Here is a 13,242-nt window from a genome sequence, read left to right as displayed (position 1 = left end):
TAAATGGGTCATTCTCGGGTTGGCTATCAGTAACTAGTGGGGTGCCGCAGGGATCAGTGCTGGGACCCCAACTATTTACAATCTATATTAATGACTTGGAAGAAAGGACTGAGTGTAATGTAGCCAAGTTTGCTGATGATACAAAGATGGGAGGAAAAGCAATGTGTGAGAAGGATACACAAAACCTGCAAAAGGACATAGACAGGCTAAAAATTTGGCAGATGGAATATAATGTTGGAAAGTGTGAGGTCATGCACTTTGGCAGAAAAAAATCAAAGAGCAAGTTATTATTTAAATGGAGAAAGATTGCAAAGTGCTGCAGTACAGCGGGACCTGGAGGTTCTGGTGCATGAAACACAAAAGGATAGTATGCAGGTACAGAAAGTGATCAGGAAGGCCAGTGGTTTCTTGGCCTTTATTGAAAAGGGGATGGAGTATAAAAGCAGGAAAGTCTTGCTACAGTTATACAGGGTATTGGTGAGGCCACACCTGGAATACTGCGTGCAGTTTTGGTTTCCATATTTAACAAAGGATATATTTGCTTTGGAGGCAGTTCAGAGAAGGTTCACAAGGTTGATTCTGGGGATGAGGGGGTTGACTGATGAGGAAAGGTTGAGTAGGTTGGGCCTCTACTCATTGGAATTCAGAAGAATGAGAGGTGATCTTATCGAAACATATAAGATTATGAGGGGGCTTGACAAGGTGGATGCAGAGAGGATGTTTCCACTGATGGGGGAGACTAAAACTAGAGGGCATGATCTTAGAATAAGGGGCCACTCATTTAAAGCTGAGATGAGGAGAAATTTCTTCTCTCAGAGGGTTGTAAATCTGTAGAATTCGCTGCCTCAGAGAGCTGTGGAAGCTGGGGCATTGAATAAATTTAAGGCAGAGATAGACAGTTTCTTAACTGATAGGGGAATAAGGGGTTATGGGGAGCGGGCGGGGAAGTTTGCCTGAGTCCATGATCAGATCAGCTATGATCATATTAAATGGCGGAGCAGGCTCAAGGGCTGACTCTTGTTCCTATTTCTTATGAGGAGAATGTTTTTACGCAGCGAGTTGTTGTGATCGGGAACGCGCTGCCTGAAAGGGCGGTGGGAGCAGATTCAATAGTGACTTTCAAACCGGGAATTGGATAAATACTTGAAAAGGGAAAAGTTTGCAGGGCTGTGGGGAAAGGGCAGGGGGACTGGGACTAACTGGATCGCTCGGTCACAGAGCCGGCACAGGCATGATTGGCCCAATGGCCTCCTTCTGTGCTGTGAGATTCTGGTCTATGAATGAACATCCTATCATCCTCGAAATACATTGTGCGTTGTGGTACTGCGTCACCAGACTGGAGAACATTTCGACTTTTGATCCATGCTCTGCGCTGAGCTCATGGATCAGAGTCAAGGCGGTTAATCGAGATCTAGCAATCTGCCTTAGCACCTGGGCTGGACCGAGTGACACTCTCCCCGGGTTCCTGCTCCTCATCGCCATCTAGTGACTGCTGCTGAGACATTTGCATTTCTGTGTACAACAACAACGTGTATTTATATAGCGCCTTTATCGTAGTGAAACGTCCCAAGGTACTTCACAGGAGTATTCTAAGACAAAAATTTGCCACCGAGCCACAAAAGAAAAACTTACAGCAGATGAATAAAAGCTTGGTCAAAGAGAGGCTTTAAGGAGCATCTTAAAGAAAAAAAGAAAGACTTGCATTTATATAGCACCTTTCACGACCACCGGACGTCTCAAAATGCTTTACAGCCAATTGAGTACTTTTTGAAGTGTAGTCACTGTTGTAATGTGGGAAACATGGCAGCCAATTTGTGCACAGCAAGCTCCCACAAACAGCAATGTGATCATGGAAAAAAGAGAGGTAGAGAGGAGAAGAGGTTTAGGGAGAAAGTTCCAAAGCTTAGGGCCTAGATAGCTAAAGGCATGGCCGCCAATGGTGGAGCGATTATAATCACAGATGCTCTAGAGGGCAGAATTAGAGGAGCGCAGACATCTCGGGAGGTTGGGGGGGGGGGTGTTGTGGAGCTGGAGGAGATTACAGAGATAGGGAGGGGCGAGGCCATGGAGGGATTTGAAAACAAGGATGAGAATTTTGAAATTGAGGCATTGCTTAACCGGGAGCCAATGTAGGTCAGCGAGCACAGGGGGTGATGGGTGAGTGGGACTGGGTGTGAGTTAGGACACGGGGCAGTGAACACAGGGGGTGATGGGTGAGCGGGACTCGGTGTGAGTTAGGAAACGGGGCACAGGGGCTGATGGGTGAGCGGGACTCGGTGTGAGTTAGGACACGGGGCACAGGGGGTGATGGGTGAGCGGGACTGGGTGCGAGTTAGGACACAGGTCAGCGAGCACAGGGGGTGATGGGTGAGCAGGACTTGGTGCGAGTTAGGACACAGGGCAGCTGAGTTTTGGATCACCTCTAGTTTACGTAGGGTATTGCGGACAAGGGAGGAATGTAGGCTTAGCTGCGATGCCACTGTAGCCAAATAGCTTGCCTACGCTCAATGCGGGAATAGTGGGCACTTGGACGAGGTACAAGAGGGCTGGCTGCACCGTTCTCCCAGCAAGAGTCGGCACCCTCAGGATGGGCAACATGACTCCTTCCCACCGGTCAATTGGCTGATGCCAAGTATAATAAAGCAGAAGGGAGTTACTCCTCTCCTTCCTGGGATTGTAGAAAGGAATAGTTGGTTAAAATCTAGCTGAATACTAGGGGAATGGAACTGAAAAGTAGAGACGTCATGTTAATAGAACCTTGGTTAGACCACCTTTGGAGTACTGTACACAGTTCTGGTCTTCATATTACAGAAAGAATATAGAGGCACTGGAGAAGGTGCACAGAAGATTTACATGGTTGATACCAGAACTGAGAAGTCATAACTATATCCGGAAAGGCTGAACAGACTGGGGCTCGTTTCTCTAGAGAATAGAAAGCTGAGGTCTTTAAAATTGTGAAGGGGTTGACTTATGAAGAAAGGTTGAGCAGGTTGGACTGTACTCATTGGAGTTTAGAAGAATGAGAGGTGATTTTATTGAAACATATAAGGTTCTGATGGGGCTCGACAGGGTAGATGCAGAGAGAATGTTTCCCCTCGTGGGGAAATCTAGAACTAGGGTGCATAGTTTCAGAATAAGAGGGCGTCCATTTAAGACTGAGATGAGGAGGAATTTCTTCACTGAGGGTTGTGAATCTTTGGAATTCTCTACCCCAGAGAGCTGTGGAGGCTGGACATTGAATATATTCAAGGCTGAGATAGACAGATTCTAGAACTACAGGGGAGTCAAGTGTTATGGGGAGCGGGCAGGAAAGTGGAGTTAAGCCCAAGATCAGATCAGCCATGATCTTATTGAATGGCGGAGCAGGCTCGAGGGGCCATGTGGCCTACTCCTGCTCCTATTTCTTGTGTTCCGATGATATGGTGATGGGGTTAGATGAAGAGGGGTGGGAGGAGGCTCGGTGGAGCATAAACCCCGGCACGGACCCGTTGGGCTGAATGGCCTGTTTCTGTGCTATATATTCTGTGAAGACTTCAATCGTAGTCATGGGTCACCCTGAAGGAACCGACCATATCGCTCTCGTGTACAAGTCCTATGCTGATCTGTACAGTGTGCGGTAAATGGTCACGAAAATCCTTCTGCTTTCAAAGCACTTCTGGTTATTGTCCCATTGCTGATTGCAGTCACGGCCGGTAACCATGGGGAAATACCAGGAGTGTGGTCACACCCACCAGGGTGACACAGAGTCGGAGAAACAGGTGAGTGAGTGGTGGTTGGGTTATGTGACACCAAGTTTGGAGTCTGGAACAAGGGGGCACAATCATAACATTAATACTAGGCCATTTAGGAAATAAGAACTGGAGAATTTTAGCGATGAGGAAAGATTGGATAGGCTGGTGTTGTTTTCTTTGGAACAGAGGAGGCTGAGGGGAGACCTGATTGAGGTGTATAAAATTGACAGGCCGAGATAGAGTGGATAGGAAGGACCTATTTCCCTTAGCAGAGGGTCAACAACCAAGGGACATAGATTTAAAGTAATTGGGGGGAGGTTTAGAGGGGATTTGAGGGGAAATTTCTTCACCCAGAGGGTGGTGGGGGTCTGGAACTCACTGCCTGAAAGGGTGGTAGAGGCAGAAACCCTCACCACATTTAAAAAGTACCTGGATGTGCACCTGAAGTGCCGTAACCTGCAGGGCTACGGACCGAGAGCTGGAAAGTGGGATTAGGCTGGGGAGCTCTTTGTCGGCCAGCGTAGATACGATGGGCCGAATGGCCTCCTTCCGTGCTGTAAATTTCTATGATTCTATGAAAAGCACTTTGCACAAAGAGTGGTGGATATCTGGAACTCTCTTCCCCCCAAAATGGCTGCGGATGCTGGGGGATCATTGGAGCCTTCAAGACTCCGATCGCTAGATTTTGGTTGGGTGAGGGTATCGAAGGTTACGGAACCGCAGCGGGGAGACGGAGTTATGATACAGATCAGCCATGATCTAATTGAATGGCGGAAGAGGCTCGAGGGGCTGAATGGCCTCCTCCTGTTCCTATGGAGAGAGGGGAGGGGCCGCATGGTTTGAAAGTCCGAGGAAAGGAGTGCGATGTCTGGAGTTCCGTGCACTGAGGGGAGAGGGGCCAAATGGCCTACTCCTGCTCCTAATTCTTATGTTCATATCCAAAACAGGCTTAAATGAAGAGACCCCCTCACTCAACATCATGTATAAAGAAGGAACACACTTGCATTTATATAGCGCCTTTCATGACCTCAGGACATCCCAAAGCGTTTTACAGCCAATGAAGTAGTTTTTAAAGTGTAGTTACTGTTGTAGTGTGGGAAATGTGGCAGCCAATTCGCGCACAGCAAGCTCCCACACACAGCAGATAATCTGTTTTAGTGACGTTGATTGAGGAATAAATATTGGCCCAGGACACCCTGCTCTTCAAAATCTTGTACAGCCACCCGAGACAGCAGACGGGGCCTCGGTTTAACGTTTCATCCCAAAAGACAGCACCTCCGTCAGTGCAGTGCTCCCTTGAGCATCTCTGATTATAATCGCTCAACCATCGGTGGCCGTGCCTTTTGTTGTCTGGGCCCCAAGCTCTGGAACTCTCTGCCTAAACCTCTCTGCCTCTCTACCTCTCTTTCCTCCTTCAACACGCTCCTTAAAACCTACTTCTTTGACCAAGCTTATGGTCACCTGTGCTAATTTCTACTGATGTGGCTCGGTATCAAATTTTTGTTGCAGAACGCTCCTGTGAAGCACCTTGGGACGTTTCACTATGTTAAAGGCGCTATATAAATACAAGTTGTAATTGTTGTCCTAATATCTCTAACAAAAGCAAAATATTGTGGTTGCTGGAAATCTTTTCGTTTGGCTCGGTGTTTATGAGAACGCTCCTGTAAAGCACCTTTGGATGTTTGTTGGCGTTAAAGGCGCTATATAAATGAGTGTTGTTGTCAAAGGCGCTATATAAATGGGTGTTGTTGTGTTTTAAAACCTTGGGCATTTGTATCTAACCACCACCAGATGGCAGCAGCGCTCATCTCCTGAAGCCTTACTTGCAACTACAGCTGTCGTTTAAAAAGTTGCAAAGACAATTTGCATTGATGTAGCAAGGACTCAGTCAATCTATAGTGAATTACTTTCAAATACAGTCACTGTTGCTATGTGCTAGAAGATTCTACAGAGGCAAACGTGGGCAGCCATTTTATGCATAGCAAGATCTCTAAAACAGCAATCAGATAAACAATCAGTTCGGCCACTTTTATTTTCTAGAGCTTGTAGTTAAAGGAAGAAAGACTTGCATTTATATAGCGCCTTTCACAAACACCAGATGTCTCAAAGCGCTTTACAGCCAATGAAGTACTTTTGGAGTGTAGTCACTGTTGTAATGTAGGAAACACAGCAGCCAATTTTGCGCACAGCAAGCTCCCACACACAGCAACATGATAATGACCAGATAATGTTTTAATGTTGGTTGAGGGATCAATATTGGCCCCAGGGCACCAGGGATAACTTCCCTGCTCTTCTTCGAAATAGTGCCATGGAATCTTTTACTTCCACCTGAGAGAGCAGACAGGGGGCCTCGGTTTAACGTCTCATCCGAAAGAGGGGAGATGTTGGCCCGATAATCACTTGGATGAGGGGACGAAGTGTAATATATCCAAGTTTGTTGATGATACAAAGCTAGGTGGGAAAGTACTCTGAGGAGGACACAGAAGTTTCAAGGGGATATAGACGGCTCAGTGAGTGGGCAAGATCATGGCAAATGGAATATAACGTGAAGAAATGCAAAGTTATCCTCTTGGTAGGAAAAATAGAAAAGCAGAGTATTTTTTAAATGGTGGGAGATTGGCAAATGTTGGTGTTCAGAGGGACCTCAGCTTTCCTCCTTCAACACGCTCCTCAAAACTACCTCTTTGACCAAGCTTTTGGTCACCTGTGCTAATTTCTACTCATGTGGCTTGGTGTCAAATGTTTTTATCTCATAATACTCCTGTGAAGCGCCTTGGGATGTTTCACTACGTTAAAGGCGCTATATAAATGCAAGTTGTTGACCTGGGTGTCCTTGTACACAAATCACTGACAGTTAACATGCAGGTACAGCAAGCAAATGGTTGGCCTTTATTACAAAAGGAGGTTGGACCTCTCTAGACCGGCACTCTCGGGAGCAGACCGGTGCCGGAACAGAGAATTTTCCGAACCACGAGAGGTCATACCGAGCCTAGGTTTACTGATGCCTGTAGACAGCGCCCGGGCTCCTGAACGCCTCCGCCACGCTCCGACTGTGACACTTGGACCTCGCGCTCACTCCGCGCTGGTTTGCTGCACGTTACTTAAGGTCGTGTCGTCCTCCACCTTCACACTCCTCCCCAGCTCCAATCACTCCACACTGAACCGGGCCACCCACGCTGGGACTGATGCCGAACCACGGATGTTCTGGATTAGAGAGTCCCAGACAAGAGTAAAGCTGTCTTACTACAATTATATAGGGTCCTGTTGAGACCGCAACTGGAATATTGTGGACAGTTTTGGTCTCCTTACCAAAAGAAGGATATACTTGCCTTAGAGAGAGTGCAATGAAGGTTCACCAGACTGATTCTTGAGATGGAGGATTGTCCTATGAGGAGAGATTGAGGAGACTAGGCCGATATTCTCTAGAGTTTAGAAGAATGTGGTGAAGAATGAAATGTATAAAATTCTTAAGGGGATTGACAGAGTCGATGCAGGGAAGATGTTTCCTCTGGTTGAGGAGTCCAGAACCAGGAGTCACAGTTTCAGGATAAGGGAATCAGCTGTTTAGGACTGAGATGAGGAGGAATTTCTGCACTTGGAGGGTGGTGAATCTTTGGAATTCTCTGCCTCAGAGGGCTGTGGAGGCTCAGTCATTTGAGTATATTCAAGGCTGAGATAGAAAGATCTTTAGACTCAAGGGGAATCAAAGGATATGGGGATAGTGCAGAAAAGTCTTCTCTTCACCTTAGGCAGTCCCCCGGAGTCGAGAATGACTCGCTTCCACACTAACATGAGTTCTCAGGTTACTGATGAGCCCAATGCGGGACCTACAGTCTCTGTCACAGGTGGGGCAGACAGTGGTTGGAGGGACGGGTGGGTGGGGGGCTTGGGTTGTCGTGCGCTCCTTCCGCTGTTTGCGCTTGGCTTCCACGTGCTCCCGGTGAAGAGACTCAACGTGTTCGCTGCCTTTCTAGATGCTCCTCCTCCACTTTGAGCGAACTTGGGCCAGGGATTCCCAGGTGTCGGTGGGGGTGTCGCACTTTTTTCAAGGAGGCTTTGAGGGTGTCCTTGAAGCGTTTCCTCTGCCCACCTGGTCTCAAAGTGGGACCCCAGAAAAACGGAGTTGAGGTCGGAAGATCAGCCATGATCTTATTGAAAGGCTCAAAGGGCCGAATGGCCAACTCCTGCTTCTAATTACTTGTGTTCACTGGGGATAATTCCCCACTCCTCTTTAAATATAACTGTGGGATCGTTAATGTTTCCCAAGCCAGTGGAGCAGGCTAACAGCATCTCAGCTTAATGTCTCATCCAAAAGACAAATTTCAAAATTCTCTTGAATTCAGGAAAACAAGCAAATATTTTTTACATGGTATCATATTCCATTGTTGCAGTGATTTTAAAAGGTTGCCATTTGAAAGAAAAAAGTGAAACTCCCAGTATAATGTGACAGTCCTTTGTCCCAAACTAATGCTGTTTTTGGAGATGGCTTGTTCTGTCGAGGAATGGCATCTTTTTATTTTTGCAAAAGAGGGAAAAAACTCAGACTGAATCGATCAGAGTTTGATTTGCAGAGAGACCAGCAATCGCTCTGGGAAAAGACTTGTCGGTCGTGAAAATGTAGAAGTTTTTTTTTAAGTTGCATAACCTGAGTTGTTGACCATGCTTTAAAATCTGGAATAGAAAGTTTGCAAAATATTTGTTTTAAAACACAGCAAATATTCCCTCGAACTGCCTTTAGAATAATATTGGCGCTGAGTATCAAGTTTTAAAAATTATTTTTGAAACAAATTAATAACTTTGGGAGCAAGAACATCCTTCGCGTGTTTTTAAGTTTGATTTAATGGCTAAAGGAATTTGCAATCGGTTTAAAGGGAATAAAAGTTTCGGAACTTTTCCAAAAGTTGGTGAAACTTTCCTGGAAGTTGTTTTTGTCTTTTGACTCAGTGTTTCTCGTTTTTTTTAAAATGTGACCTCCCCCCTCTGCTTGCTGGAATCTCTCGTGATGTTTTCCTTCCAATAGGCGGAGAGATTTATGTCTTGAGAGTCGAACCCTGGGCTCCGGCTCGGCTCTGCTTTAAGAGGAACAACAAGCGAGGTGGGGACAGCCGGGCCCGGGCGCATGCGCGGGACTACTTGTTTTTCTCTTCCCGGGAACTGTCAATCAAGCGGCCGGAGAGGTCCCGCCCCCACGCTGCGTTGCGATTGGGTGGCCTGGGGGACGGCGCGCCCCGCCATTGGCCCGCCACGCCTGTCAATCTCCGGCGAGCCAGCAGCCCGAGCGCTGAGCAACTATTTAAAGGGACAGCCACCCCGGCTCAGCGCAAGTTCCTTGTTGGAGTCTTTAGTGCGGTGGCAAGGGAATTTTTTTTTTGTTGGTTTGTTGTTACATTTAATTCAAAACGAAAGAATAAAAGAAGAGAAGAGAAGAGATGATTCTGGACAAGTTGAAGAGGTTTTCAATGATGTTAGACAGCCCAGACCCCAGCTCGGTGCCAGTTTACAGCACTGGCGATGAGGTGTCCGGGAAAGTGATTCTGGAACTGGCGTCTGCGATGAAAATCCAGTCCTTGAAGTTGCACACAGAGGGCTACGCGAAAGTGCATTGGACCGAGTCCCGGAGCGCCGGCTCCAGCACGGCTTACACCCAGAATTACAGCGATGAAGTGGAGTATTACAACAAGCGGGTGAATCTCCTGCAACTGGGTCAGTAACCTCTCTCTCTCGCCTCATTTATTTATAACTCTTGCTCGTCCCTCTCCTCACAGCATTGACTGAAGGATGGAGGGTATGTGTGTGGTGTGGGGGGGGGGGGGTGTTTTTGGCAGGGACAGTGGGATTAATTGGATCGCTCTTTGCAACAGAGCCAGCACAGGCTCGATGGGCTGAATGGCCTCTTGTGCTGTGTTTGATTCCAGGGCAAAGGAGGGGCAGGGGGCACAGTCTGAGGCTGCAAACTTTCGGCTGGAAACCAGGGCCATTCCTCACCTGCTCAGTGATGCTGTTTCATTGCGGGTGTGTACCTCAAGACGCACTGGCATTCCTGGAGTTTAGTGAGTTCTCTGTGATACTGATGCTTCTAGAGCAAGAACCTTTCTCTGAAAACAGAAAGCCAGTTTCATTTTCATGTTGTCTTGCTGGTTCATGGACTTGTCCTTTTTAAAAAGACAGTGTGATAAGTAATTTTTGCGTTACTATTGTGTGCCCCTTCAGTGATTGTGGAGTGTATTGCCTGTGCTGACTGACTCTCGGAATTGAAGCAATTGTGAAATTCAGGTCCTGAGTCTGTCTCGGCGCTTTGGACACACTGTCCTTTTAATTGTGTAAACATCTATTTTAACTTTTCTATAAATGCGAGTCTTTTGCCTCTCTCACTGGGCCGTTCATCACACCATCCGAGTGAACTTTTGCTCTGCAGGCTGGTTCCTTTCAGTCGATCACGTTTCTGTTCTTGCTAATTTTTTTTAATGAAATGTAATTAAATGACCGGACTTTTATTTCTCCACTTGAGACCCTGAAATGCTGGTTTATTTTTCTGTCTGACTCTCTCTCACTGCCTGTCTCTGGCTCCCTCTTTCTGTCTGTCTCTCTCTCTCTCTCTCTCTCTCACTGTCTGTGTTTGTGTGTGTGTGTGTGTGTCTCTCATTGTCTCTCTCTCTCTCTCTCTCTCTCTTCTCCTCCCCCCCCCCCCCCCCCCCTAGCAGTATTTGCTTTTGGGCAGGGCACAGCGGTGAGGGGGGGGCGCGCAGATGCTGGGAACACCGTGGGTCAGACAGTAACAGCAGAGAGGGGAGAGGGTCGACAATTCAGCTGTAATCCTTGGTAGGAACTGAGGAGATTCTACAGACAAACTGCTGAAAAAAATGAGCCTAACAAGGGGAAGGGGGAAGAGAAACGCAAGGAAAATATACAGGTGGTGGACTTTGACTCTGACCAATGTGGCAATTAATTGTCACATTAATATAAATCTTACTGTCCTGTATAATCTCAACACTCTCTCCATTCATAATCTGAGATCTGTGTAGATCGCGGTGCCCAAGTTGCTTTCTGGGTTAAATAAATTGAGAAACTAATTCTTGCATTTAGCTAGAGCCTTGTACCATTGAAATACCTGCCAGTCCCCACTGGATTCACCTTGGACCTGTAGGTAGAGGCTGATCTTGTAGGGGTGAAGTGGGGTGGGGGGAGGGAGCAAGAGATTGTTTCTGTACATTGATCAACAAGTGAGAGCATGCCTCTCCCTGCCAAGCTGCTTTTTGTTTTGTTTTTCACTTTGACAATTAGTCATTACTGCTAGAGAGGCTGAGTATCGTGGAGCAGACAGACTAATAATGACAGAGAGCAAGGGTAGAAGAAGGAAAGTAAGACTTGAATTTATATAGCGCCTTTCCCGACCACTGGACGTCTCAAAGCACTTTACAGCCAATGAAGTGTAGTCACTGTTGTAATGTGGGAAATGCAGCAGCTAATCTGCGCACAGCAAGCTCCCACAAACAGCAATGTAATGACCAGATTATCTGTTTTAGTGATGTTGATTGAGTGATAATTATTGGCCCCTGGACACTGGGGATAACTCCCCTGCTCTTCTTTGAAATAGTGCCGTGGGATCATTGATATCCACCGGAGAGCGTAGATGGGTCCTTGGTTTAATGTCAGCACTGCACTGGGAGTATCAGCCTGGATTTATGTGCTCGGGTCCCTGGAGTGGGACTTGAACCCACAACCTTCGGACTCAGAGGCGAGAGTCTCTGATCCAAATATTAACGAGGATCGGGGTGGAGCTAAATATCAGCCCACAAATCCTGAAGGGCAGATGTTGTTTTTTAAACTTATTTTTAACTTATCCCTTTGCATCCTTTTATTTCCTCTCCATTTTACCACAGAATAGGAATTGTGGCAGAATCTCTCTCCTCCCCCCCCCCCCCCCCTCCCCTCCCTGGTGTGGGGGGTCTGAGGCTAATTGTAGCCCCCCATCCCGCTCCCCCACATCTTTTCTCCAATTGAATATTGGGAAGACCGAAGCCATTGTTTTCGGCCACAAACTGCGTTCCCGAGCCACTGACTCCATCCCTCTACCCAACCTCTGTCTGAGGCTGAACCATACTGTTTGTAACCTTGGTGTCGTATTTGACCCTGAAATGAGCTTTCGACTGCATATCCACACCATAACTAAAACCACCTATTTCCACCTCTATAGCATCGCCCATCTCTGCCTTGCCTCAGCTCATCCGCTGCTGAAACCCTCATCCATGCCTTTGTTACCTCCAGACTTGACTATTCCAACGCACTCCTGGCTGGCCTCCCACATTCTACCTAACGTAAACTAGAGGTGATCCAAAACTCTGCTGCCCTGTGTTCTAATTCTCACCAAGTCCCGCTCCTCCATCACCCTCTGTGTGGAGAGGTTTAGGGAGGGAATTCCAGATCTTGGGGCCCAGGCAACAGAAGGCACGGCCACTGATGGTGGAACGATTTTAATCAGGGATGCTCAAGAGGGCAGAATTAGAGAAGCGCAGACATCTCTCATCTAGGGGAGGGGGGGGGGGGGGGTTGTGGGGCTGGAGGAGATTACTGAGGTAGGGAGGGGCGAAGCCATGGAGGGATTTGAAATCGAGGCGTTGCTTAACTGGAAGCCAATGTAGGTCAGTGAGCACAGTGGGTGATGGATGAGTGGGACTCGGTGCGAGTTAGGCTCATGGTTCTTTCCAAGGGGGAAAGATGCAATGATAGGAAAACAAGGCCATCACCATCCCGCCAGACTGTTAATCAGCTCTGCGATTACCTGCTTCACACTGTTCTCCCTGAGGAGGAAGAGCGCCACGATAGGAATCAACAAACAAATGAGGTAGACTACGTTTAGAATTTCATGTCACGCATCCTCCAACTCTGCAGATCCCAGCACCGAATTAGTGAGGATATGGGGGCTCTGCAGGGGCTGTTCTCCCTTTCAGTCTGCCTTACCCCCCCCGCCCCCTCCAGGCCTGCCCTGTGAATGATCCCTGGAACTCGGTCGGCCTTGCATTGTGGTGGTTTTTGATTAACTGGGGATGAAGTTATGGGTAATTAATAATGCACCCTGCGTGCAAAGTAGCAACAGGAGGAGGCCATTCAGCCCCTCGAGTCTGTTCTGCCATTCAATTAGATCACAGCTAGTCTGTATCTTAACTCCACCTCCCTGCCTTGGTTCAGCAACCCTTAATCCCCTTGCCTAACAAAATCCATCAATCTCAGGTTTGAAATTGTCAATTGACACCCCCCCCCCCCCCCTGGCCTCAACAGCGTTTGGGGGAGGGGGGGGGGGGGGGAAAAGAGAAAGAGTTCCAGATTCCCACTGCCCTTTGTGTGAAGAAGTGCTCCCTGCCATCACTCTGAACGGCCTGGCTCTAATTTTAAGGTCCTGTCCCTTGTTCTGGACTCCCGCCCCCCCCCCCCCCCCCCCCCACCACCCCAGGGAATAATTTCTCTCGATCTACCCTGTCTACAACACAATGAACACCAGGCTCAGTCCCACTGC

General features: G+C 47.7%; 1 protein-coding gene across 3 annotated transcripts in view; it reads left to right on the top strand.

Moving 5' to 3' along the window:
- Window positions 1-13,242, top strand: part of arrdc2 (arrestin domain containing 2) — a 40,445-nt gene that overhangs the window by 17,692 nt on the left and 9,511 nt on the right. Inside the window, exon 1 of one of the 3 annotated variants that reach the window (XM_070859565.1) lies at window positions 9,075-9,434. The exons of the other annotated variants lie outside the window; for them this stretch is intronic. Coding sequence (XP_070715666.1) covers window positions 9,161-9,434 — 274 coding nt within the window. The 5' untranslated portion in view covers window positions 9,075-9,160. Of the gene's footprint in view, window positions 1-9,074; window positions 9,435-13,242 lie in introns of those variants that run through there. 3 annotated transcript variants of the gene reach the window in all.

The sequence above is a fragment of the Pristiophorus japonicus genome, chromosome 18 (genome assembly GCF_044704955.1).
Source record: "Pristiophorus japonicus isolate sPriJap1 chromosome 18, sPriJap1.hap1, whole genome shotgun sequence".
Classification (NCBI taxonomy): Eukaryota; Metazoa; Chordata; class Chondrichthyes; family Pristiophoridae; genus Pristiophorus; species Pristiophorus japonicus.
The sequence above is the reverse complement of the archived record's forward strand: the minus strand, read 5'-3'. Positions and strand labels throughout refer to the sequence as shown.